The following is a 26,969-nucleotide window of genomic DNA, read 5'->3' as shown; positions in this document are numbered from 1 at the left end:
CCTGCAGCTGTTACCTGCCATGAGGAATGGAGTTTTGTCATACCTCGGTTCTGTAGTCGCTTCGCTTAGACTCTCTGTGTAATTAAAATGGAGCAGGGCCAGATCCCACTTTCTTTGACCTAATGGGCCGTCTGGCCAGTTGGGGCACTGGAGTTTTATGAAAGTTCATACAAATGAGTAGAAAGGGACAGCTGTCTTCTGTTCTGTGATAAAAGTGCATTTGTGGCCTCCAGCTGCAAACTACAGAACCTGCTGTCTGTCCCTTTTTAGGGTGGTCGGGTCTGGGAAGCTGATTCATCCAAACAGAAGGGCCAGCATGAAATTTAGATTAAAAAACCTACGTACTCTACTCTAGAAGAGCCCTGGGCTGCAGCAGAGGTGTGGGCAGGCATTTAGCACTGGGGAGTGGACTGTGTAGGGAGCCCCAGGGGAAAATCGATAAGCATATGATCTCCACTGTATGCCAAAAAAAAAAAAAAGTCACTCTTCAGAACTCGGGACTAAAGGCTGGAGCGAAGACAGCTTAGTCTTGGAACTGAAAACCTAGCCCTCGTTACCTGACCACTCCCTGTTTGATCAGCAGTTGTCACAACCCCCAGTGCTGCTGCTCTAGATGAAAGAAAAAGCTCTTCATGTGGGTCTCCACTGGCAGGTTTATCCACCGAACCGTTCCATTTTTAACCCTGTATATATGAAAGCAAATAGCTCGAAGCAGTCTGCCGTAGAATGTCTGTGGTGCTCGTGACTCCAATTCCCTTATTCCACTCTTCTAGATCCCTCGTCCGCTAGCTTCCACTCCCTCCGCTGCCAGCATTCCCGCTGTAACTCCAGAGACTGTGTCACAGGAGGAACTTATGGTTACTCTGGTAACGGGTTTAGCTTCACTGACATCACGGACCTCTATGAGCATCATCATTGTTGGAGGAGTGGCAAGTAGAATTAGCAACATTCACTGTAATAAAAACCATGGCAGAGATTAATCTGTGCCAGATACTCTGTCTATTGTTTTGGATGTCACCTTTGATGCAGCATATTCATCTGGGCAGTAGTAGTCTTTTAACAGTGGGCTGATATATGTCAGCATAGCTCCATTTTGCTCTGGGGACTTTCAGTACTTTTGTCCAATGAAATTAAATAGCTACCAAATAGACTTCAGAGTATATCAATTGGGACTTTTTTTTTTCCTGAAATCACCTTCGTTAAAGGACACCTACATCCACTTTACTTATCCTAGTGGTGGTGTAAAAGTTTTTCATTTATGGCTTAATTTTATTGAAAGATAAAAAGATCAATTCATTTTCAGTAACATTAAAGGCTTCTCTTCCTATTTATATTAAAACATATTAGGCACTAGGTTTTCAGACCCCCTTCCACAGTGGGAAGGGGGCTCTGACAGTTTGGTTCACAAATGGTGATGGTTGTCCAGCATTAGGTTGAAAAACGCCAAACTGTCATCCTGCCTGATACAACCGGACTGAGCAAAACTGATGTGAATTTCCTTTAATGTAATTGGTAAGCCCATTGCAATGTGGAAATTAATCTTTAGCATGCATAAGAATCCGTTTGGTCAGGGTTTCCTTGGCGACTTGAAAATAGTTCATTATCGATATTTTACATTAAGCAATTAGCCTGTTTTTCAGGGTCTGTTTGATTATTCAGGCTTGTTGGCATTAGATAACTGGCTGTGATTATACAAAGGCTTAAGGAAAATGTCAAGATGCTGTTTCTAACCGGTATGACTGTCCAGTGTGGTACTAATCCTTACTCACCTGAGTGGCAACAGAACCACACTGCGGACTAACTGGAGCATCCAAGATGCACATATCTTTGTCAGATGCACTAAGGTGTTTCCTGGTTGAATAGCCCTGTGCTGTGGGGTATACCAGGAAGATGCACTGAGTGCAAGCAGTGAGCTTCTAGTAAGAAAAATGGCTCTGTGTGTTATGTTGGGTTCTGTAGTCTATATAAAAATGCTCAGTTTCTCAGTGAATATGTGGCCCGACATCATTATCAAGCTCAATTCAGAGTTGATGAGAGCTTTGCATTCTGCCCCTTGCCTCCTAATGAGCAATAAAGTGGCTGCAGACTGAAGGTAGCTAATGTGCTTGCTGCTCAGGCAGGAGGCAGAAGAGGCTCCGGCTCGTTTCTGTGTAGCTGAAGAGTCTGCTTCGCTGCCAGCTGGAGGAGAGATGTGTTTTTTTTTTTAACCTGATCTGACTGGAAAGAACAAAGGGAGCAACACAATGGGGACATTTATCTGCAGCCTTTTGATTATGACCAAATAGCTCTGACAAGCCACTTTCCATAGAGCTGCTCTTGCATTTCTTCCTCAAGTCAAAGAAAAATGCTTTTTATTCTCCCCTCCAGGTCTGGAGAACTGTAGGCTGGAAACTCATCACCCTTTCCATGAGCCTGTACGGATTATTGTATGTCTATGAGAGGCTGACCTGGACCACGAAAGCGAGAGAGAGAGCCTTTAAACAGCAGTTCGTAAACTACGCGACTGAAAAATTGCAGCAGATCATCACTTTTACTAGTGCAAATTGCAGCCACCAAGTGCAACAGTAAGTATCAGTGACCATGGCACCTGCACTGGGGGAGTTGCAAAATGGAGTTGACCAGACACCAGCAGTGTGCAGATCAGGGGTTTTTTGGTTTAAAAAAAAAAAAAAGGTGAGCTGCTGCAGAATTCCCCTCATGCCTTTATGGCAGTAGTCGTAACTTTTTGATTCCCTGTTATGGTGTAACAGTCTCGCGCGCCCTGGAGGAGTGACTGTGCATGGAGTGGAGGTTGATGGCTTCTGGCTAGGCGAGTCAGTGGGATTATGCCAGGCACAAATAGTGTGTATTCAGGCCTTTCTCCTTGCACTCTAGAGCCTGGGCCGGCCTCTAACTTGAGGCTGAGGATTCTAGTGATGCCTCCGTTCTGCACTGCAGAATTTGAGTCCCTTTGTGGATTTAGTCTTAGGTTACTGATAAAAAGCTTCACCCCACCAAAATGCCAGTGCCGGCATTGAGAGGTGGGTAGAAGCAATCCTAGTGTCCGTGTCCTATTGGTATGCTGCGACCCTTAAAACCACCACTGCACAAGTGTCCTTATCTATTGGTTTTTAAATGAGGCCTGCTTTCTCATTCCCCAGCATGCTGCCTTTCCCAGTGCGAGTCTACCTCGGTGGCTGTTCTGAGCGCCAGGTTGTCTGTTTGCATGGACTCTGGTGCGCAGCATAATAATGTGTTGTGATGCAAAGCCATTACAAACTTGTTTGTCTTTAGGGAAATGGCCACGACGTTTGCTCGGCTGTGTCAGCAAGTTGACATTACAGAGAAAAACCTGGAGGAAGAAATCGCCAGACTATCCAAAGAAATAAACCAGTTAGAGAAAATCCAGAGTCACTCAAAGCAGCTGAGGTAACAATGCTTGTTTGTAATGACTGCCGGCCACGTCAGAAGTAAAGTCCTGCCCCCTTCGCTTCAGAGGACCCGGATTTCTTATCCTGTGTCCTTATTAAGTGATGTCACAAATTGGAGGCATTTGTTGCATTGGCCTTTGATAGACAGAAGTACAGGTAATCCCAACGAGCCCACAGAAGTGGAGGTGTAAGTGAATGGGCAGTTCTGTGCGCTTTGCATTTTTGAGCCTTGTTTGTTGGTGCCATTTTTACAGCCATGTTTAAAAGCTGCATGTTTCAGGGAGGCCTGAAAGGATCAGAAAAGCACTGTCCCCTCCCGAGACCAACCGGCTCGCTCTGCTGGGGCCAGGCAGGGGTGTTTCTCACGAATGCGCTTTAATATTGCTTTTCAGCCTCTGTGGCTGTGCGTTTTCTCCAGGGGCATCTGCCTGAGGAGCTGTTGTGTCCTCGGAAGGGGAATGGTTGTAGCTACCACCGGGCAGAGGTGGGAATTCAGCTCCTTTATCGTCTCTTATCTTCTGCCAGCCCCCATATGCCTCCTTTCTCTTTAAGAGCCCTTCCCACTAGGCAGAGATGCATGCTGCAGGCTCTCTTGCTAGCAGCTGTGTGGGTTTGTGCTCGTTTCCCCACTCATACTGCCTGTGGGCTTGGGTTCTTGCTACGCTCGGGTCACCTAATCTTGAAGATGAATGGGAGCATTTTTGGCAGGCCCGGAGCTGTGTGCACAAGGCCTGCTGCTTGGCTTGATGGCTCCATTCCAGTGTCACATGCCTGGAGGGCTGCATTGGCTCCATTCCCACATGCCAGGGGCCTGTTGGTGGGGGTGGGGGGTGGCAGAGCCTTGTGGAAGGGCTGGGTGCTGGGAGGAGTTGGCCCAGTCCTGCAGCACAGCAGCCCTCCCTCGTTCCAGGGCTGCCGAAAACATTGGCACAAGAAAGCCACGCCAGAGGAGGAAGGAAAGTAAGAGCGGGTTTAAGCTTAGAGCACAGAGGCCCTGGCAAGGGCTGGAGCTTGCAGGGAGGGGCTCATGTGGGACATGCAGGGGCACAGGGAGCCCTGCTGGAAGGATGCAGGTGTCTCCAGCGAGCTCCACTTATGGGAGCCCCCAGGGACTAGTCTGCACTGCTTGGAGCCTCACCGAGCCCCTTCCAGCCCCCCCAGAGGAAGTCATAGGAATAGTCTCCAGCACTTCTGTGCTAGGGCTGTGAACATTGCTAAGAAGCGGCCCCCATCCTGTGCTCCCAGAATCTCAGCAGTGAAGGTGCACAGGCACCCCGGGCCCTGCATGCTGCTGCTGGCTTCAAGCGGGAACAGTGTTGTGGTCCTGAGTGCCCGACACTAATGCTGCGCCAGCAGGTCTCACTGACTGGTGTTCAGCATGCTGCCAGCAGTGGGGAAGGGGAGTGGTGGAGCCATCAGGGCTGAGAAGAAAGTAGGATCTTCCCAAGGACTTGGCCTCCAGGCAGCAAGGAAGCTGCTCCTTTCTAGCCCAGCACTCCCCGCTCCCTCCTAGAACTCACAGGACCTAACCTGGCGCTGCTTGGCTGAAGTCCTGAAGGGTCAAGAAGGGAGGGACAGCCCTGGCTGAGTGGAGGGGTTAGGATGGGGCTGGGCAGCATTTTGAAGCTGGGCTTTGCTTTGGACCTCAGCTCTGAGCACGGGCTGCTTCCAATTTGGCCCTCACTGCCACAACCATAACTAGAGCTGCATCTGCAGTAATTGCCCCCAGCTCTGCTGACCTGGCTTTAGGGCCTGGTGCCTGGCATTTCAGTTCTGAAAACGTGAAGACACTGCAAGCCCGTCCCAGTGCGTCTCGTGGAGCCCAGTGGACGTGGGCAGGGGTTCTCGACTGCCACAACCTCAGTCACTCTTCCTCTTCTGCCCATTTTGCAGAAACAAAGCCCTTCACCTGGACAACGAGCTGGAGCTTTTCACCAAGCAGTTTCTTCGGCAGAGCAAATAGAGCGCGGTCCAGGAAACCGTGGGACGCAGCTGACGCAGTGCACTGACAGGATTCTCCCTAGGGAGGCCATGAATTGACTTCTATTTATTAAGTTACTTTGATTATCCCTGTCATAATACTGTAAGGACCAGGTGTGGGCTTCAGCTGTGACCTGTTTAGAGCCCCTGGGGCACCGAGAGGGTTGTGGCCACTTGATTAATTGGCAGATTTTGATAAATGATTTATATTTAGTGACAAATAATTTATTCTTCGGATGCTCAACAATAAAAGAAACCTTCCACTCTGGATGGTGCCTGCCCAGGGCAAACCCACTTCCTGGCATCCAGGAGGAAGGCGCCCGTCCCTTCTCTCTCCTTTGGGCTAGCAACAGCCACACTCACATGCCTCCTTCTAAGGAAAAGGTGAACTTAGCAGGAGGGACGGGCTCCTTCAGCTGCTGAGCTAGGGCAGAACGGATGTGTTTGGGGCTGCAGCTCACCCCCCACCCCGTTGTGTGACTTGTTCCATGGAACCAAACTCAATAGCTCCCCTTCTTGGTCCTGGACACTGGCCTGAGGGAAAGATGTGATTTGTTACTTGGAGGAGCAGTGTTTCCAGTAAGCTGGGTGCCCTCGGGCTGGCAAAGCTGAACCAGTGCCCCCTAGGCCTGCCCGAATGGCAGAACAGCACTGCTGTAATAGCCATGTGAACCTGCACTTAGTGAGCGCAAATTTCAGGTGAATCTCACATGTGTGATCAAAGGTGAAAGCAAAGCTCTACGCGTGGGCTGCCTTGCCAAGTGGGTTTAGGAATGGTTTGAAGTTAAGCAGCCCAAGTGGCTTGCAATTTTGAGTTAGGCTCCTGCTGGTGGTTTGCTGGCCTCTGAACCAGCAACAGCGGAGACTGGAAAGATCTTTCGTGACATGAGGAGTTGTGGGTTCGGCTGCAGCGCAGCTTTGTAGCTCTCCAGGTTCTGTCCGGGATTAATGGGTACAAGATGTGAAGATCAAGGGAAAGGCATTAGGGAAACTATGTAGCTGTGCCCGACTGCTTTGTCTGTACTGGAAAAATACCGGCTGCAGTGGGAAAACCAGCCTAGCACTGTCAGACTGTCATCATTGGGGTGCTTGTTTATTTCAGACCTGGGTCTTTGGAAACCCGTGGCCACTGCACCCTCTCTGTTCTGGGTTTAAACACTTGAGCACATGGCTATTTTACTCTTGCTAGCCTGGCAAAAGCAACCCTCTTCCCCCCTACTTGTCCCCCAACTAATAGATAGTGGCAGTGAGTGTCAGGTGCTGCCTGCTGCATCTTCAAACCGGATAACCTGTATTTTGTAAACAGGCTTTTTAATAACTTAGTTTAGGGGGTGGGGATATTTATATATTTTTATGAAAGTATTACATTTTAATTGAACAAATTCAGGTTTAAAACCAAAATGAAATTAAATGAAAAGTTGCTATGGCTTTAGCCAGTTCAGATTTTTTCCCCCAGTTGTTGCAGTGGTACTTGGTGTCAGCAATCCTAACCTTCAAACAAAGGGCTGATGAAATGTATTTTGGGGGTTTTTTTGATAGCGACACACTTCATTTTGAGGTCAGGAACCAACCACTCACTCCTGTCAATTTGTTAACTTCTGTGCTTCAGCATGGAGCTACATATTGCATTAGAAGTATTCCAGCGATATGATTTTATTCATCTTCATATAAGGAAAGATACCACTACACGCTGGTTACTTTGGAAACCTCTAACGTTCTGCATGTGGGATGGGACCGGTTAAAGGGCTGCTGTTCTGAGGCCAACTTCTTGTGAAAGCAGGATGCCAACCCACCCCAGGAGTGGTACAGAAGCGATGCAAGTGTACTTACGTTGCAGGTTGGTTTTTCAAATCATTTAGAGACGCTGTAGCACACTTTGTACACGCACGTGACTTACAGCTACTTGCATAGTCAGTGAGAAAGCAACGCACCAAGGGGGCAGCCTTTAGCAGATGGCAGCTGTTGTAGCTTCCATCCTCCATACAGCGATCTTGTGTTTGAAAGGTCGTCAATGCACTACAGCATTTGTTTTAAAATCAAAACCAGTGGCTGCTACGGGGGTGGTATGTTTGGGGCTGATTTGCAGCCTGGCTGCAGTCCAAGAATTAGGCAAAGGTTTTCTTAGGGAGCCTGTGGCTCACAGTCAGGTTTCAGCAGGGGAAAGTCAAAGCACGAGACCCTAGGACTCAGGATTGCTCCACGTGTGGAAACTGGAACTGACTGTGCATGTGACAATCAGTATTGCTGTCCCCAGGTGCTTCACCCAGCTTGAGGGTGAGAGAAGGTTGGAGCCCTGTAAATAAGGAATAAAATTCAGAAATATTTTTATGGCAGAGTGGATGTGGTTCTTTAAGAGGTCCTCTTTCTTACATCTGCAATAAAGAAAAGCGCAGCTGGTTTCTAGTCATTTGAGCGTGTGTGTGTGTGTTGGCATCTGGCACTGTAGTATTAGTTGTCCCCAGGTTTTCTGAAAGGTGAGTTAGCTCTTCCCCTACTGCTGCAACAGGCTATTCCCTCCTTTGTGGCAGCAGCCTGCTGCCCCTCTCCCCAGGAATGCAAGTGCGGCGTCTCGATTTACACGCACGCAGCCGAGCAGTTGCTAAGTTACACAGCTGCAGTGCAGCATCAAGCTAACTTTCCCTTCCCCGGCTTGTCAGGGCACAAGCAGGTAGCAGATGCATGCCTTTCCTTCAAGCAAAAATAGCATTGCTTACAGCAGTGAAGAGGACTGGGAGACTTGCCTAAAGCTAGAGCCAGAAGTCCAACTCAGGCCATGTGTGGTGGCCTTCCAGGCTGCTCTCAGGGGCTTTCTTAACCACAGCTTGATGCTCAGCACGAGGTACTGGCTCTGCCAGTGAAGTTAGAAGGGGCAGAAAAACTATTACAGGTTTCTTCCCCCCCCCCTAATAAAGCTGAAGCATGAAGGAGCAGGCATCCAGAAGCACAAGGGAGGTTACTGGAAATCTCCCCTAGATTGGCCAGACAGCTACCCACTATGCACCACTCCCCCGACACTTCTGCTTTGAGAAGGGTCTCAAATAAGTGCACGCGCACACCAGGCCGTCTGGTTAAAAGCACTTGTTTATTGGTTACAATATCAACTCATGGCAACATCTTCCACTGAGCCACTGTACAAATACAAAGAAAAGATCCATTGTGGAAAAAAAGCTATAAACAGAGTTCATAGCGAGTGATTTTTTTCACAGGGAAGTCTTTATACAACAGCACTGTTAAAGAACAAATGGCACAAGTCCCTGGTTTTTTTTTTTTTAATTAGCTTAAATAAAAGCTTTAAGACTGTTTCTGAATACATACACAACCCAGAGGCAGTGCAGAATCACTTCATAATTGGTAACATGACTGAAGTTTTCCATCAAAGTAATCAGCAACAAGTGAAAGGAAAATAAAAACCTTTAGATGAGAAATGCTGGATTCGAGTTAAAGACAAACTAAAGAGTCAAGCATGTTTAGAAGCAGTTAGTTTTGGACTCCTTTGGATGTCATATGTAGTACAAGTGTTTAGATGCTATTTTTTTTTTAAAGGAGAAACACAAAGAGAGCACCATCGTGTAAGTAAAACAAAGGCTTGAAATACCTAAGACTATTCCACTGAATTCCATATTAGTCAAAACCTAAACATACTGTGTGGTATAAGAATGTCAGGCACATGTAATCTGTTATCAGTTATATCAATTAGTAACACTGTTCACACATTTACCATAACAACACTGCATTAACATTCTGCATGTATTTTACATAACCAGCAATTGGATAAAAAGGCTCGTGGTGCCTCTGAAGTGTAGGAAGTAGTTTGACCAGCATGCACGCCAGATTACTGTATACAAAGTGCACCATCAATCCCATGCTTAATTACTTTTACAGGAAATGCTATCTCAAAATCTGTCATTCTGCTACACAACCATTTATACCAACTATTTGAATGAACCATTACCTATTCTCACCAACATTTTAAAGCACAGCACTAAACCTAGTGGAGGTGACAGCGTCCTCGAAGAGGAAAGACTAAGCGCTCTTGGAATGTTTTCACGACTACCGTCTTGGATCCACCCTGAAGTGAAGTGAACCTCATCTGCGGGACAAGTGGTTACACCAGCTGAATTTGGAGCTGACCGCTTCCAACCTGTACGTTACAGGGAGCGCACAGGGACAAGCTGGTATGCAAACCCCGCGCTGCCAAGTCAGGGTCAACCCCTCCCCTCAAAGGAAAGCTGGTCCGACCTGCTTCTCTACTCCAAATGAGATACTGAACCAGACACTTGAGCATCTGCAGTTCAGGAAGGCAGATGGTAATGAGGTTACGGGAAGGGAAAAACAAAGGTCTGGAGACAGATGGAGGCAGGCGCACACATTACTCTAGGTGATCTACATGAACAAGATGCCATTGAGAAGCTTTTGGTGGTTTCCAGAATCTCAGTCCTGCTCTTACTCCTGCTAGAAGAAGTGACAGAGTCCTACTGTACCTGGGAACATGCCCAACTTGGAGGCTTGCTTGCTTCCTTCCTCCAGATCCTCCAAAAGAAAGCGAATCAACATGAAGACATGCTGCTCTACCTGAACTAACGCAGTCTGTAATTAGGAGAGGCACGTAGTTCCCAGCTCCAGCTCCAGCCAATTACATTTTCCCGAGGCCGTTTCATGTCAAATATGCTTAAAAGATGGATTCTGTGTTAGAACAGAGACTGGGGGAAAAGTTACGTTGGTACCAACCGCAAGTACTTGGTACAATGATCATAACTATTTTAGCGCCAAGCAGTAACAAGCCAAAGCCTAGTCTATTTTTGTAGCCACATTAAATTATCTGGAATTAGGACAGTTCTGTAACCTGGAGGTCAACTTTTTAGGGCAGTTTAATGCGTACCCCCTAGTGCTGTAAAACTCGCTACCTATATTACAGTTAGAAGCTACGCTAACCCGTACCCCTGAGCTTATATTAAGCACAGGCATATATCAGCACAGACTACCAATTCCCACAAGACATTTCCTTTGAAATGCAGGAGTTGGGGGAAAGCTTTCAAGTGAAACCTGCAAAGGGTGGCTTTAATGTCTTCACAGCAGAAGATGAGACCTGGTGCTCGTTTAACCCTTAAGCTGCATCCATCTGAGCAAGTGGGCCATCCTAAACGCTCACCCAGAGCCTGAATTTTCTGTAACAGCAAATTTAGGCCATTGTTTCGTCTCCGCTTAATGTGCACTAAGGGCTTTTTACAAATAAAAAAAACAACGGGGATTATACACCAGGAACTCGGGAGCAGCCATCACACTGGTGCGGTAAGCCAAAGCTTTGTGCCAGCTCCCAGCAGGAGTTAAATATTGTTTCCAGATAGATGCTCCCCTGCTGACGTGCCAGTCCAGAAACAAGCATGAGTGTGACACCAGGTGTGCAGCACAAGCACTGAGACGCTCTCTGTGTACGCTGAACGGCAAAAAGGGGGCAAGATTTGCAATACCCTTTGAAAGGGGCTTTGTAGTAAATTCTACTGCTGCCTCCTGTTATTTCAAAAGCTGCTGAAGCCACGAGAAGGGCTGCCAAACAGCTGGAGTGACATTCCTTGCAATAAGGGTGGCATAAAGCCCAGACCTTGGGTACCAGGTTGTTTGAAGGTTTAAACAGAACAAAGCTACCGCTTGAGGGGTTTTGAATGTTTTATAACTACTAAGATAATTTATATCAGATTGCAAACACAGCACACAGCTTTGCCACGGGATGTTGACTAGACAAATCACTTCTAGATACACCTTTATATGGGAAACTTTTTTTTTTATTATTATTATTATTTAAATATTTTTGAAGGACACTTTCCTGCCAAAGCTCACTAACGGATTCTCAGAGCGATTCACTCACGGGACCTGCAGATCTAAAAAAAATCAAGTGCGCCATTAAAAACTAAAGCAAGTGTTCTGCCTGATCTCAAAGAGCTGCTCTCTTGGACAAGACACGGATAGTTCTGTTAATGCAAACAACTCAGAAAACAAAATGCCAAGGAGCTCCTGCGATGTACAACAGAGCGGGATTTTGGTCCTACAGTTTGTCTACCTTTAGTAAAGCGTATACTTCTCCAGCACGAGATGTGCTTTTTTAACCGATACTGAATTTACTGCAGTTGGCACATGTATTGGCACCTTCACCATCGTAAACACGGCAAGTTTACAGGTACAGTCTGGAAGTACTGACGTTAGGATTACAAGTGGTAGAAACTTGACAAACAGTGGTCTCAGCAACAATCTGATTTTTATACTACAAAAACCTGGGCACTTATGTTCACAAACCGACCCCAGGACGTTCAGACTCTTCACAACTTCAGGTGGGGGCAGCAGGTTAACACTAGCCTTCCATTTGATAATCTGTTTGAATACGCGTTATTGAACATAAACACTGAAGAGAAGCCAATAGAAACAATCCCCCTTTTCCCAAGACCGCGTGTCCTTTCACGTCCTAATCTGATTTCCTACAGCACATCCATCACAAGCATGGTCGCACTGCCTGCACCAAAGCGTTAAGTGGTTTCCATGGGAGTTTCATGAGGGTATGAATGGGCGCAGCCCGAAGCAGTAAGGTCATTTTTACTAGCTCAAATATTCTCACTCAGGACATACGTTTCACATTATGAAGTAAACTGCATCTAAGTGTAGGTCAAGAATGTGAAAGGAAGTTGCTGTTATTGTGTCAGTCCGCAAAATCGGTGGCATCTAATAAGAAGCCTACGAAGGGGCCACTGCAGCTGTAAATGAGCTAGCAGGATTTTAAATTTTGAGCACAATTATTGACACGGATCACAGAAGTTACTGGTTCGTTGTAAATAACGTGGTTACATCATTTAGTCCTCACTACACGTATGCACAGCCAGCGTGTTCTGTGGTGGCATGGCAGGGCTACCCTCGAACCTTGCGGTTGTACAGTGCGCAGCGAACGCCTATGTGCCCCAAAGGCCCTTTTGGAAATTTCAGAGAAATCCTCCTGAATTCCTTCTGGGTCTGTTTGTAAATGAACAGCAGGTTTTGAGAATAGGCTTTCAAGTTCCTCCAATCTATGCGGTGAAATCCAGGCTGTGCAACCTCAGTAGTGCACGCTAGCTGGACTCTCCTGGGTCAGCGTCATGGTGTTTACAACTACACTGTCAAAAGGAAAAGCGCTTGGCCACTTACTAGAAGCAAAGCAGGTCACTTGGCTTATGTACTGAGTTCTACATGAAAGAACTTGCATGAGAAGCTGCGGAAAGGAAGCTCATACTCCTGGCACCGGGCTTTCAAATCCTTCTTTTAAATGTGCCTAGTGGAATTTAACTCGTTGGTGCGTGGAGGCCATGACTACTGATGGATGGACCAAGAACTACTGGCAAGGAGGACTAACCTCCATGCTCACTTTACATAGGCAAACAGGTCAAAGAGTGAATGAGTAAGGCGCTAGGTATTACCGAGGAGTCTTCAGGGCCTTTTTTTTTAAAAAAAAAAAGTCATAAGTCAAATGCCTTCCATTATAAAAACACACACATACCATTGGCTTCACTTTATCTACAGTAAATTCACAAAAACGTTTAAAACAGCAATCTAGTTCATCCACTACAAAACTCAGAAGTGACATCTCAGGTTAAATGCAAAGCTATAAATGTAGTTCCTTAAAAAAATGCAAACGTATTTCTTTACATACAGACAAATGTTACATGATTGGCTGCTATAATGTGTATATTCTGTTATGTACAAAAAAAGTACAGAATTGGCAGACTTTGAGCACAAGCAGAAATTCTTCAAGGGCAATCTAACCAAACCACCAAAACCAAAAAGCCTGGCTCTTAGTTTCTCAGTCACCATGATTATATGTGCTGGCCCCTTTTAAAAAGTCAGTGATTTCTCCCCCTCCCCAATTTCTTCACTTGATTTTTTTCTAGTTTACAGAAAGCCTTTTTGTGTAATAATCAGTGAATAGAAAAACTTCACCTGCAAATACAAGGTAGAAATGTTATTTCACAGCTATAGGCTGCAGCATTGATCTCTCCAGGTCTCAGTGGAGAATGTACGTGTTTGTCCCCCAGTTAATTCCAGATTCTGAGAAAACTGTCCCAAGACCCTGTAGCTACAGCCATGCCATCATCAGTAACACCTAAACAGCTGACACGGTTGTCATGACCAGCAAGGACACCTGGAAAAGAAAGGGAGGGGTGTTAATGTGCAAAACCTGAACAGCTTCAGCTGTTATTCTTCAGCTTTATGTTCAGGACACTAAAAAAGAGACTGTTACTTAGGGTCTGTATTCTGAATAGCTGCCATATGAATCCTCAAACCTACATTTTAAGGTATTTTGCCTCCTTTTCTTCTACCCCCCCCCATTTCTCCATGTTCTCTGTCTCTCCCCAGCTCCTTCAAGCCCGTTCTCAGCCATCCAACACTCAGTCCAAGCCACCAGACATGTTTTGACATCATTTGTACTATTCCTTCATGTTCCTTTCCTTGACTCTTGGAAATTTCCAGATTTCTCAAGCTTACCCAAACTTAACTCTCCTCCAATCCCACTTCCACCTCTGTCTCCTCCCAGAGGTATTTCTGTGCTTCCCTCATGTCAAAATCCTGAGCTACATGCTCCTTTGCCAATACACATTTTCCAACCCATCCCCCTGCCCTGCAAAACTACACATTTCCCTGTGCCAACTTTCCACGGGCCTCGGTATAGTACATACGCCTAGTATTTACCACAGAAACATGGACTTATTGAGCAGATGTGAAATGGAATAAGGAGGGAAAAAGGTGTCCCAAAAGGCATCAGGAAACCTAGGGCTCTACTGCAAAAAGGTGGTGTTTCATTTTGAGGTGTAGCACTTCTGTTCGCTTTTTCCTTGAATGCACTGGGCTTGTTACTGAAAAGAGGACCACCTATACCAGATGCAGCTGTCCATGAGCTCAAAAGGAGTGTTATAACACCATGTTGCTGGGTTTTCGGTTGTAGCCGTGTTGGTCTAAGGACCAGACAGGCAAGATTCTTTGAGTAGATGTGATATTTTTTACTAGGTATCACACCTACTCAAAGAACCTTGCCCACCACTATAAAACCATACATTTAGGTGAAGCAACTGTTTTGCCAGGCAATGTCTATGCCAGGACCATCAGTAACAAAGGCACCGGTGGTACCGACACAATACACCTTACAGACCCTTCGCCACTACCCAGCTTGAAGACAGAGTTCAGATTTCAACTTTCTGATGTCGGCTGAATGAAACTGAAAGGAAACCAATTCAGCCTTACTGTAACAGTGCTGACTACCAGGAAGCTGGCTTTGCATCTCTGAAAGTTGCAGAAAGTAAAGTCTACATCAGAAACAGAAAGACCTGCAACAGTCTGCAGGCATGTTTACCTACCTGCTCTCTCCCCCTTTAAAGTATCCCACACGTTGCAGTTGAAATCATCATAACCTGCTAGCAAAAGGCGGCCACTTTTTGAGAAGGCTACAGAAGTGATTCCACAGATGATGTTGTCATGAGAATACATCATTAACTCCTGATCTGCACGCAGGTCAAAAAGTCGACAAGTGGCATCATCAGACCCAGTAGCAAATGCGTGCCCATTGGGAAAGAACTAGAACAAGAATTGAGAGCCATGAGTTTGACACCAGAGAAGCACATTGCTTGTGTATTGTCACACACACACGCACGCATTCTTTCTTACTGGAATCAATCAGATAAAGGTCTAATAATTCATAAAAAGAGAATGCAGATTTTAAAGATGAGGGAAATACTCCACTGAAAACGACTGTATTTAACACTTCTAGATCTACAGGTGCAGTCAAAAAACTTGGACCAGCCACTGATTGCCTTTGCAATATACTGCAGATAGAGGGAACCAACTCGTGCTCATAAAATGGAGTGGAAGGCAGCCATCTTTGGTTTTTTAGCAGTCTAGGGAGACAACTTGTCCAAGTACAGGTTTTCCTCGCTTTATGCTGTACATGCATTGCTGGAAAAGGGTGTATAACTCCAATTTGCATAAAGGGAACCCACTTTACAATGTAACAAACAGGGATATGTTCCAAGACCTTGACTGTACTGACCGCCACAGCCATGTCTACCACTTTCACAAGACAGTTGTGGTACTCGCCAACAGCAGACAGTACACACAAGCACAGGGTGGGGGTGAGCATTTAGTTGGTGTGAAGAGAGGGTGGTGAAAGGTCTTCAGTGTCAGACCCCACATCACTGATAGGACGTACAGGCCGGGTAACATCCATAGGAGATAAGCTAGTGGGACGCTTAAAAGCCATAATGGGGATGGCAACTACAGAAACACATGTTGCAGACAACAAGCGAGGAGCGCAGATGCACGCAGGAGACTATATTTTGGTGCACATCACTCCCACAATGCACTGCACAAAGCAGCTGACTGCAGGTTTCCACCACACTGATTGCATAAGAGTGAATTTACCTCTCATAATAAATTTTTGGTATAAAAAGGGTCATTGCATAAGAGCGAATTCGCACATACAGAACCCACATAAAGTGAGGGAAACCTGTACATAACGTTTCATCTTGAGCTGATCAGCCAAGTTGCTTTGAACGTGATATTACTGCAGTTTTACACTTTAGGCTCCAAGATCCACAAGCCCTAAATAAAATCCAGTGCATGAGAACCACACTTCCAAAAACAGGACCGAGTAGTGCATAACATACTGATTCAGCTGTAAACGTACAGCCTCCGGTTCTCCACAAACCATGCTATTGGTATTCTGTAGGTTTGCATTTGCAATGGATTATAAAGCAGATACAATTAAAAGTTTAGCTTTTGTTACCTCCTTATCAGAATTTGTATCCTGTGGATCAAAACAGAGGAAATGCAACCCAGTTTACTGAAAGCTGAGAAAAGGGCACCCAGCATGTGAGGGTGGTAGTAGCAATTAGCATGAAAACCAAGACTAAACAAGAATATTATCGGATTATCTCTAGACCCATGTCAGCATATTACAGTATGGGTATACTAATTACACCAAAAAACTAGACTGTAGGTGGTTAGATGCACTTTGATCTTAGTTATCAAGTCTATCATATTCTAAAAGCTACATTTATCATCTGGGGGCTGAATACAGTAAGAGCCTCCATCCTGTTCAGTTTGTGAAAGCTAAACTAGTAAAGCTGAAGATGCACAGGAACCCTTATTGCCTCTCTCCCCGGTTAGAAAAAGAAGGCTCACTTACACAAACTGCGTTAATGTCGGACACATGCCCCGTGAAAGACTGCCTGCACATCCCATCTCGAATATCCCAAAGCTTGGAAGAGGCGTCACAGGCACCCGAAACAAAAGTCCTCATGTCTGGACTGAGAGAGAGGCTCATGACATCACCAGTGTGCCCTGTGAATGTGGTTGTCTGTTGACCAGTTTCAATATCCCATAGAGCACTGTAAGTAAAAACAAGAGCGTTAGACAGACCAATGTCTTGCATTCTCTACTAATTTAGCTGTAAGATGACCAAAGTGCTTAAACACCAGGCCCCTGCCTCCAAAACTCACCAGGTGGTATCTCCTGAGCTTGTGACAATTTGGTTGTCATCTAGAAAACGACAGCAAGACAGGTATCCTGGAACGGAAACAAGGTTATGTTAATTTAACACCCCACTGCAGCAACAGAAGTGACCCCAAAACCTTCCTGTTATTTATACCAACACTGGTTATAGTACTACATGACAGGAAACTTCTGCTGCATTTTAAACATTAAAATGCTCAGTCGTCTATCGTCAGAAGTACTGCTCCACTTCTGCATACAGGGAGCTACCAACACCATCTCCGCTAAAACCAAGCAAGCACGCAACTCGGTTTTAAAGATGAGTCCAAACAAGCTCATAATATTAAAAAAATCATACTTCAAAGGGATCCAAACAGGTCATTAAACTATATTCCGTTTGGTGAACCAGTAGGACTGTATTCACTTTAGGACACGCTGTAAACTCTGCAGGCTTAGAACTGCTTTACTTAGCCTGAAAAGAAAAAAACAAAAAACCGAAATGCGACTAACCTGTGTGCCCCGGCAACTCTCTGCTCACTCTCACGTTGCCCTCTCTGGTTTTCAAATTGTATATGGAGCAGATGTTGTCCAATCCACCACAGGCGACGTAATTGCCAGAAGGTGCATACGCACAAGTCATTACCCAGGAAGATCTCAAGGGAATGGCATGCATCTTTAGACAGACAAGGCGTGTTAGAAACACTCCAGATTTTGGGCAACCGCATTCCAAAAGAGCCATCTTTGCCCACCTACTGATTTCAGTTATCTGCAATTTTGCTTTAGCACTGCAGACCAAGTTTGCTAAAAAAATACATATATATACACACACATATGGGGAGAAGGAATCTGATTTTAACAAACACTCACATTTTTATTGCAAATCCTTGCTTAATTTAAAGGATGGACAAGCACCCCCACCCCCCATTGGTGTGTGGTAGCTCCGAACAAGATCTTTTTTGTCATTTTTTAACGTATGACTATTTTGTAGTATGTGAAACTGCGTTTACATTGTACGCCAGGGCTCTGTTAGCCACATTCCTCTTCCCAGTTTTGCTTCCATGAACCAGATGCTCAGATGATGTAAAATGCAACCATGCCAATTTACATCAGCAGAGGATCTGCCCATCCCACACACAGCTCTGGGCCTGCCTTGTTTCCATACCCCCTACTACTTTCTTCAGTCCAAGGCGCAGTGCTTATCTTATACAGTCAAACCCAAATAACAGCACTTTCATGTCACACATCACCTAGTCAGCTTTCACCATCAGTGGGTGACTTCCAGACATGATAATGCAAACCCCCCCCAAATCTCCCACACCACTAGACATTTTCACAAGCCACTTAACATCAGCAGCTTAAGTGATTTCTGCTGGGTAAATTTACCTCTTTATGTCACAATTATCAACGAATGACCCAAGGTCCAACCAGTTAGCAGACAATTATTGGCAAATGATTTGCCCTGCTAAAGAAATGTGCGCCAGTATAAGAACAGCAAAAATATGGTTTCTTTGCAGCTGTTACATTGGCTTGTTGGGCTCTTGTTCAGCACCTGGGAATTCAAGGAACCACCAGAGCCAAAGTGCTGCTTGGTTTGCCTAGGGCTTTAGTGCCACCTGCACAATTTATCCTGTAGTCAGTTTGGAAAAGGTGCAGAACTTCTTACCATGCAGTGTGATCTTTGGGGTGTGCCTGGGACGCTTTTGGGAAAAATCAAACATTAATAAAAGGTTCAGAGTGAGTGAAGCGCATATGCAGGGCCACTGGGAGGGGACCTAAGGGCTTAAGCTCTTCCAACTTGTGTGTGTGGGGTGACAAAACTGAAGGAAGGAAAGGCTAGTCAGCATATCATTCTTTAACATGAATCATTATTATGATTTCTTTATTAAGAAAAAAGTAACATCTCAGATAGATGTTACACAAGCTCACAAAAGGGTATGAGTTACAGCCTCTACAAATTCAGACCCATGGTGCCACCTTTGGGAAGCGATCGGCGCACAAATAAGGGCCACCTGGTATACAAGTGCAGTTACTGTCAACCCTGTTTAAGATCACAGACTTGTCAGTCCTGCATGCGTGATGTTCCCAGCATTTGACTGTAATACATTCACACTGCCACTTTGCAAACACTGTGGTTGACTGCTCTTGCAACAGATTTATGCTGCTGCTTCTGTCAAATTACATTAGCCATGTGAACAGATGAAGAACAAGAATAAGGCATTAATTAGAATTCAAAAAGATTCAATTCTCCCACTCAGAGACAAGCTTAAACAGCGAGGATCAGGAGAGCTGCTTTCCCTCCAAAAGACCCTGGGACCACAGCATTGCTCCTACAATGCAGACACCACTCATCTAGAGCCATGTTAACATAGGTTATAAGGAATATTCTGTTTTAATCCATGAATAAAAGCTCTACATAAAAGGGATTCTACCCAAGCTAAAAATGCATCTGGAGTTGGAAACAGAGGCTAAGTGTAGACATTCGTAGAGGTTAGGGGGAGGTTAGACTGCGTTAAAAATAGCCACCTGATCTAGGGTAAGTCAGGATGGAGAGAGGAGGGCCTAGTGAGGGAGAGCTGGAAGGGATTGGGGGGAGCAGGAGGGATCCACAGGAGTGACTGGGGGGGAATCTAGGAGGCAGGCAGGATTCACGTGGGGTTGCTGGGGTCCAAGATGGTTTGACGGGATCGGGGGGTTCACAAGGTCCATGGGGGGAGTCTTAGGGAAACCAAGGGGCTGTTTTTAGCCTCCCCAAATTCCCTCCGGCAAACCTAGCCCTATCCCTTTTGCCCCTTCCCCTACTGATACTTACCTTCCTTGGCTTCTAGCAGCAGCAAACGCTGATAAAACCAGCACCCAGACCAGCTTGCAGGATGGAGGGTACAGGGGCCAGCTGGCTGGTCTATGGCAAGGGTCCACGGGCTTAAAAAAATGCCCTGGTGCCAGAGGGACAGGTAAGAAAAGTGCAGCTCTGGGGCTGGGGCCAGCAGCTGGGCTTTCCCAGCCTGGGGCCCTGCAAGTAACTGTCCTGAAGTTTGATTCACCAGTCTAACCTAGACTGATTAAGTACAAGTGTACATCAATCCAGGTCTCTCTCAGACAGCGTTCCACCATTTTTAGACAGGTCTGTGTGCATATAACTTCTGTACTGTTCTGGGGTTTAGACTGATTACTGATCACTGAGACCAGGTCTAAGTGTAAAGTCTGCCCCTGGGTGAACTAAGTTAGATCTGGCGGCCATTTTTAACCCAATCTAACCACACCCTAGCCCCCAAAATGTCTACACTTAGCGAGAAAGAAAAATCAAAGCAAGCTAGTTACATCTTCAATCCAAATAAATGAAACAAGTATTTTATGAACAGAAGGGAAGAAACAGATATAAAAATCAAAGGAGAGAGAAGAAAATAAATCCCACCACCTCAAAGTGCCAGATTATAGGCCCAGATTACCATAAGGATTATAAACAACTCTACCTTATTTGTTGTATAACTATCCCAAATAATTAATTTTCCATCTTGGGAAGCGCTGACTAGTAGCCTAAAGATAACCACAAAACAGAGAATGACGTTAATTCCTTGCATCCTACTAAATTTCAAAATAGACACGAGCCATACATGAATGCAACTCAGAATAGGCTTTCCATTTTCTGCTTCTTTCTATTTTTAAATCTTTTTCGGGCCAATATATCCTGTAACAGCTGTGAAGAACAATATGTTGCAGGATGAAAAACATTACCTGCATCCACGGGCACACAGTCACTATTGAAATAGGCTACAATAACGGACTTCAAACTAGAATGCCCACGTGTTTGAATGGAGGATATCAGTTATTTAGAAAAAAATTCACACTTTTAAGGGATGTTCCAGAATTATCTTTTTGCTCTATCAGAACTAATGAACAAACAATGGTCTTCTTGATTTAGAGTCTTTTTTTTTTTTGTTACTGTTGGGAATTCTTGGACGTTTTTATTAAATATTGTTCAAAACATTTTCAAAAGAACTAATACAGCAAGTTATCAATATACTTCACTCTCATCTGGATAACTTGCCGATTTTTTTACTGAATTCCTCAGTCATAATCAGCATAACACTGGAATAGCTATAACTACATAGCAGGATATATTTCTTGTTGTTGCTTACAAAACAATGCATTTCCTAGGAAATTAAATGTGTCGTCTTATGGCTTTATTAATGCTCTGTTAACATACATTTACAGTAAATCTTAAAAACATATTAAGTTACACTATTTCCCTTTGATGTTCAGAGACTGCAATATAAATCATTCCAAAAAGCTAAGTGGTATCAAATTTGAAAAAACCCCAACAATTCTCCAACAGCCTTACAATGTCCTTATAAGAGAAGTTATATTTTCATTATTCATATAGTTAAAATTAGCGTTAAAGAAAGGCAGGATAAAGCATGGAAATGTTTCTCAAACCATGATCCATGTTCTCAGGGTAGGCTGAAGCGTGATTAGGTTCCAGAGCTGGGTCTATTTTCTGATATTAGCCTACAACATTTTCAGGAGTTAAAAAGTGCCCTCGATCTCTGAATTCAAGTATCACTTGTACAAACCTTGAATCAGATCCCCAGTGCATAGCATAGATTTTAGCTAAGTGACCTCTCAGCGTACGCCTTGTTCGCATTTGGATTCGCCCCACTGAGTCCAGACTTGTGGTGATCTGCACAGGAAAACAAAACTTATTGATTATTCTGCATCTCAGAAGTGCAGGTCAAAAGTGCAAGCAACATTTTGAACACTTCTAGAACCCAAGTATCTTGCATCAAGTAGGCTTCAGACATGGTAGTAAAGCACAGGCCAATCCCACAAAAATCAGGTCACATGATGATCTAAACAATCAAGGGGTCTTCCAAAATTCAAGGTAACAGTAAAAGCAGACTTAATAACTGCTACTGTAAAGTTGCAGACACTCTTTGAAGACAATTTGTCTAGACATTCTGTATGAACTTGATTTTTACGTTACCAAAATTGACAAACACTTGAGCAATAGCCACAGAAGAAAATCATTCAGTATCTGTTGCAGTGTATTTTGGTTGTAATTGAAAAAAACTTAAAACTGGACTTTAATCAAGAATAACTTCAGTTTCCAAATATAACAAATTGTTTACACCCAGGGAACCAGGAACAGTTTTCCAACAGCTGAACCGCTGGGCTAGAACTATGAGATTATGTAGTTTTATTTAAAGCTTGAAACAGGTAGCATTAGTATATAAACTAAGAAAGCTGAGAACTTGTAACGTGTCTGTCCCTATAGTAGGTAGGGTCTGAGAGCCAGATGATATCAGTACAGATGTCTTCATAAATCCTTCTTGTAATTAAAGCTAGAAATTTTGTAATTTCAGTAGCACACTAAGTACCACACTTCTAGAGAATTGCTACACTGATTCTGTCCAGCCACTTTTCTCAGTCAGCTATAACCATGCAGTAATCCTATGACTGCATACATGCAGCTTTTACATATACAGAGCTAATGACATACCTGAGCAAGAGTTGTGTCACTACATGCTTTTCTGGCATCCTAAAACAGAAAAAAACAGGTACTCTGAATCTAGAACACAATTACATTGAACATAACCTAAAAACATTTATCAACCAAAGTCCTTTTAAATCGAGACTGAAAATCTGATAGGAATTTTAAAAAAATAAAATATGCAAGGTCAATAGTCTCTGATCTTAGTTTAAGAGTGAAACCAACACTTAACTTGCTGAAATAGGTAAGGATCTTTACAATTTTAAGTCATTAAAAAGAAGCTAGCGTCCTTAACTGAATCTCCCTCTGAACTGGCAAGTGTTACACTGAGCCCTATGCAATTCTAAACCATTCACTTAGGGGGACTTTTTCTATCATTCAAGAAAATCAGACACATTATGGGGTAGGAGTGGAAAAATAGAGGAGGAAGCATGCAACTAAGGCCTGAATGAAGAAATCTTACCATCACCTTTAACAGAGGGGGAGGAGGAGACAGCATGTTCCACCTCAAACCCCCCCCCCCCCCCAAAAAAAAATGGCAGAGGACAGAAGGAGAGAAGCTGAAACACAGTAAACCGAATGCTTCGACAGTTGAGCTCTCCTAATTCTACTTTCCAGAGCTGTATTTGTAGCTCAATTTTATTCTCTTCAAGATGAGGGAAGAAGCAGAAGTAGTTGAATTTCTTGGTTTCTTTCTTCTTCCCCTACTTTTAGGGGAAGGGCGCTGAATTTAGCAGGAAAGCTAGAGACACAAAATCCCATTTATTATCACTGCTAAGTAAGAAATGAACAGGGGTGGTCAATGCTGTGCGTGAAACAAGACAAAAGGGAAGACACTGACTATTTACATTACACTTGCTCACATAACAAACCAGCTTGCTTGTCCGAGCAAGCAATTCTTAGTCCTTTCATTATGATCATCTTACTTGTGGCAGGAAGTGGTGCTGTAGGAACTTCTTCCTGGCTACTCCAATTTGGTGCATGTGATTTCCTCTTTGACACAGCTGTTCCCACCCAACTGGCAAATTAACATAAGCTACAGATGTTTGAACAGTAGCATCCTGTCTGCAGTCTGCTGCCTTTGCTGCTTAAACAAGGAAGATCTGTTCCTAGAATCGGGACAGGGTTAGTATCCTCAACCCTTAGTTTATCTGTATTTTTTAATTTAGATTTTTACTGGCAAAGCTAGCAACAGCAGCTCTTAAGGTTGCCTAATGCTTTCTATTCAAAGACCCCATTCTCAGTTCACTTCACTGGATTTTCAGTTGTATGGGCTGACTTTTTCCATGCCAGATGTTGGCCCCCTCAGAATTATTTTGGAAAGTTTTAGCCAAGCAGTTCAGCCATTTACAAGAATAAGACAAAAATACATTATTCCCATATTAAATTCTGGCTACCTTTCTCTTTGAAAAAGGTGTAGCATCTGCATGGTTTTAGAGCAAGGACTTGAAATATGTCGGGTACTAGGAATGTGCTTTGTTGTCCCTACAAAAATTCATATTAATTTGGGCATGTTGGACCTTTGAAAAATTGCAATTTTTATATGCTCAGCAGAAATTTTAGATTTTGGCAGCTACATTTTCCACAGCTTCTGGCTACACCAGGCCTGCTACTACTGCCCAGAGCTGACTAGGATTTCCCTGCACCTGCAGCTTTGACTGTGGGCCATACCACATGCAAGCGACACCTCTCATCTCGCTGCTCCAGACACCATAAAAGAAGAAAGCTGCCCTGTTCAAATGTATGTACACAAGGAGAGTAGTGGGACAGGGAACCAGATGAGGTAGACAGGAGGCTGGTGGGGGCAGGGGGAGGAAAAGGGAAACAGGAACTAAGCATTTGGGGGCGAGGAGAATGGCTTAGACTAAGACTGGCTGGCAAGTCGAACTGGGATAAGAGCCAATAGGTTGAAGCAGAGAGGCAGACTGACTAGGACCCAGACGGAAAGAGGAAAGGAGGATGGAGGGGAGAAACTGAAACCAAACTGCACAGCAGGGTAGAAGAACGGAGCATAGGCTTGTAGCCATGGGGGATAGCTCAACTGGCTGAGCACAGGTAACAGGAAAAGGTTTCCTCCCCCTTGGTTGAGGAGGAAAACAGTACAACTGGACAAGGAGTCTGAGGAGGAAGCCAAGGATTAGAAACATTTGGTGGGATCAGAGGCTGCAAGTAACTGATTGGATAGAGAAAATAAGAATACAAGGGGGGTGAACAGGATGTTGAATGGTTGGCAAAGAGAAAGGAACAAGTGGCCAAGGGAGGGTACATGATTAGAACAAGGACTGGTTAAAAGACAGAACAGAAAGGGTCACACCTGGAAGAAAAGGCAAAAGTTTGCGCCCACTAAAGAACAGTCCCCATAGTGTGCGGCTGGAACCCAGCACTCCCCAAGCCTCACCGTTTCCCGTTTCTCTGCTGTCAGTGAAACCACAAGCAAGGAGCCCCTCACCTGAGCACTGATCCAGACATGAACTATTGTTATCACTTGCTCTGGTAGCAAAAGGCACAATTTTTTCTGCTAGATTCAAAGGTTCCAGCCATGCTTGCATCTTTCAACATGTTCATATTGCAACTGCGTGGGCACTTCTTATGTTCACCTTTCTTAACTTTATAGTGCAGAGTTTGCAACTTTAATGTTTGCTTGATGCAAGTGTGGTGTGTAATATTTTGGGCTTTTATATCAAACTGAAAAAATATTCATCATGTTGTTCGCAAGATGATGCCACATGATGAGTATTTTTTCAGTTTAACATAAAAGCCCAAGAAATGATCTATTTTCATAAACACCTGTGAGAGTTAAGGTGGTATTATCATCATCATCATCATCCTACATGCCCAGAAATGGAACACAGACACAGAAATAAGGGTCACGTGTCCACTAATTTGGGATGACGAATCAGAGTCATCTAGGACTGAATTTTTTAGCAAACTTTGCACTGTTTAGGATTTGATCAGCTAACCACTGCTGTTATTAAAATTCAGCTGCAGATATAAGTGCTCTACCAAGGGGCCAAGTCAAACATTTAAAAAATAAGAAATCTCCATTTAGGGGCCACCTGAAAACAGGTGGTTTATGCAAATACCTAGTTTCCCACAGGTACTGCATGATGGAGGCACAGACAGAATCCAACTGTCTCGAGCAACTTCTTAGACAGCTGCTTTAAATTGAAACCAGCCTTTTACCTTCCTGTTATTCCTGCCTAATTCACTGCACAAGAAAGGAACCAGCATTCTGCAAAAGTCTCCTTCACTCCCCAACCTTGATTCACCGTCCAGAACATATCCATCTTGTGCACTGAATAAGGCAATGGCCCTACAGAGAAAAAAAAAACAGGTGCTCACATGCTTAAAGACTAAATCATTATATACATATAAGGAGAAACTTGCAGCTGGCTTTTCTGTTCTTGACTTCACCAGCTTTGTGAACTTGTAACATATGTTTATGTATAGCTTATTTTGATGACACTTTAAAAATAAAAGCAGCGTGAGTTTTCCTTTCAAGAGCAAGCTCAAAAGCTGATTAGACCATCTCTACCTATTTTTAAGGATTTCTACAGTTAGATAATTCATAAAATATTGATATCTAGTAGAAGAACAGGTTTAAATACCAGAGTAATAAATCTCCTAGTGTTTAAGAATCCCTTTTGCTTGCAGAATGAAACAAGTGAGATAGCTAAGCTAAGCTAAGCATGCAACAGCTGAAGTAGCTCAGCAATGGATGCAATCAATTAAGTGAGCCAGATTTATTATTATTTATTACTGTTTATTACTTTTATTATTAACAGCATGGCTGGCAGTATCCCCCCAAGTTAAAGCTACATGTATTTATCTCAGCTTGACAGACTGAATGGGAGACTACTACCTACTGGGTGAGTCTATATGAGACGCTTTACAGCACATTAAATTACTCTAATTCTCAGTAAAGCATCACCATCTACACATGCACAGCAATTACTCTGCAGTAGATTAGTTTAATGCACCGATTTCTAGTACCTATAGGTACTGGAAATCGGCGCATTAAACTAATGCATCAAAGTGCACGTGTAAGATGCTGACCAAGAGCAAATTGCTCCCAGACAGCCTAGGCAGCAAAGGTCCACAGGAGGCAGGGAGAGCTATCCCAGCTCAGTGGGCAGCTCCCTGCCAGCCCTATGGAGATTGAGACCAGCCACCATGGCCCCTGCCAGCCTGGAGCTGGCACCCGTGGGCAGGAGCAGTCCTAGACTGACTGTTCTCAACAGGCGCACATTCAGATGGGTGCAGAGGCCCAGTTTAATCCGCCTGAATTTTCTGCACAGAAAATTCAGGCACATTAATTCCATGCGCAGACATACCCAACGTGGGCCACAGGCCAGAACTAACAACAGGCACTCTTCAAGCAGGTGACAAAACTATCCAAAAGCTATAGGATGGTATGCTAAAAAACTTCAGTTTTATGGATATCTGCTGGAAGAACAATGCAGCCAAACTTAAAATGTCAAGCTGGTTCCTAACTTATGTGGAGGAGTTTTCTCTTCCAGAAAGTGAAGGATACAACTAAGGGATCATCTATCTTGGATCTTATTCTGACCAACTGAGAAGAACTGATGGAGGAT

The 26,969-nt window shown here is 44.3% G+C and overlaps 2 protein-coding genes across 4 annotated transcripts in view; one reads left to right on the top strand and one right to left on the bottom strand.

The window, feature by feature from the left end:
* Positions 1–7,797, top strand: part of MFN1 (mitofusin 1) — a 43,859-nt gene extending 36,062 nt beyond the window's left edge. For 2 of the 3 annotated variants that reach the window (XM_006017145.3, XM_006017144.3), the window contains exons 15-18: positions 774–929; positions 2,368–2,564; positions 3,274–3,408; positions 5,304–7,797. In XM_006017145.3, coding sequence (XP_006017207.1) covers positions 774–929; positions 2,368–2,564; positions 3,274–3,408; positions 5,304–5,373 — 558 coding nt within the window. In that variant the 3' untranslated portion in view covers positions 5,374–7,797. The remainder of the gene's footprint in view (positions 1–773; positions 930–2,367; positions 2,565–3,273; positions 3,409–5,303) is intronic. The other variant, XM_025195992.1, reaches the window with a different exon arrangement.
* A 656-nt stretch (positions 7,798–8,453) lies between these two features.
* GNB4 (G protein subunit beta 4) overlaps positions 8,454–26,969 on the bottom strand; it is a 54,508-nt gene continuing 35,992 nt past the window's right edge. Inside the window, exons 3-10 of the mRNA XM_025195993.1 lie at positions 22,384–22,422; positions 21,458–21,564; positions 20,357–20,420; positions 17,397–17,559; positions 16,895–16,961; positions 16,582–16,783; positions 14,756–14,972; positions 8,454–13,545 (exon numbers count right to left, since the gene is read on the bottom strand). Of these exons, the coding sequence (XP_025051778.1) occupies positions 13,439–13,545; positions 14,756–14,972; positions 16,582–16,783; positions 16,895–16,961; positions 17,397–17,559; positions 20,357–20,420; positions 21,458–21,564; positions 22,384–22,422 (966 nt within the window). The 3' untranslated portion in view covers positions 8,454–13,438. The remainder of the gene's footprint in view (positions 13,546–14,755; positions 14,973–16,581; positions 16,784–16,894; positions 16,962–17,396; positions 17,560–20,356; positions 20,421–21,457; positions 21,565–22,383; positions 22,423–26,969) is intronic.

Source organism: Alligator sinensis, unplaced genomic scaffold (genome assembly GCF_000455745.1).
Source record: "Alligator sinensis unplaced genomic scaffold, ASM45574v1 scaffold301_2, whole genome shotgun sequence".
NCBI lineage: Eukaryota > Metazoa > Chordata > Crocodylia > Alligatoridae > Alligator > Alligator sinensis.
This window is presented reverse-complemented; position numbering and strand designations above follow the sequence as displayed.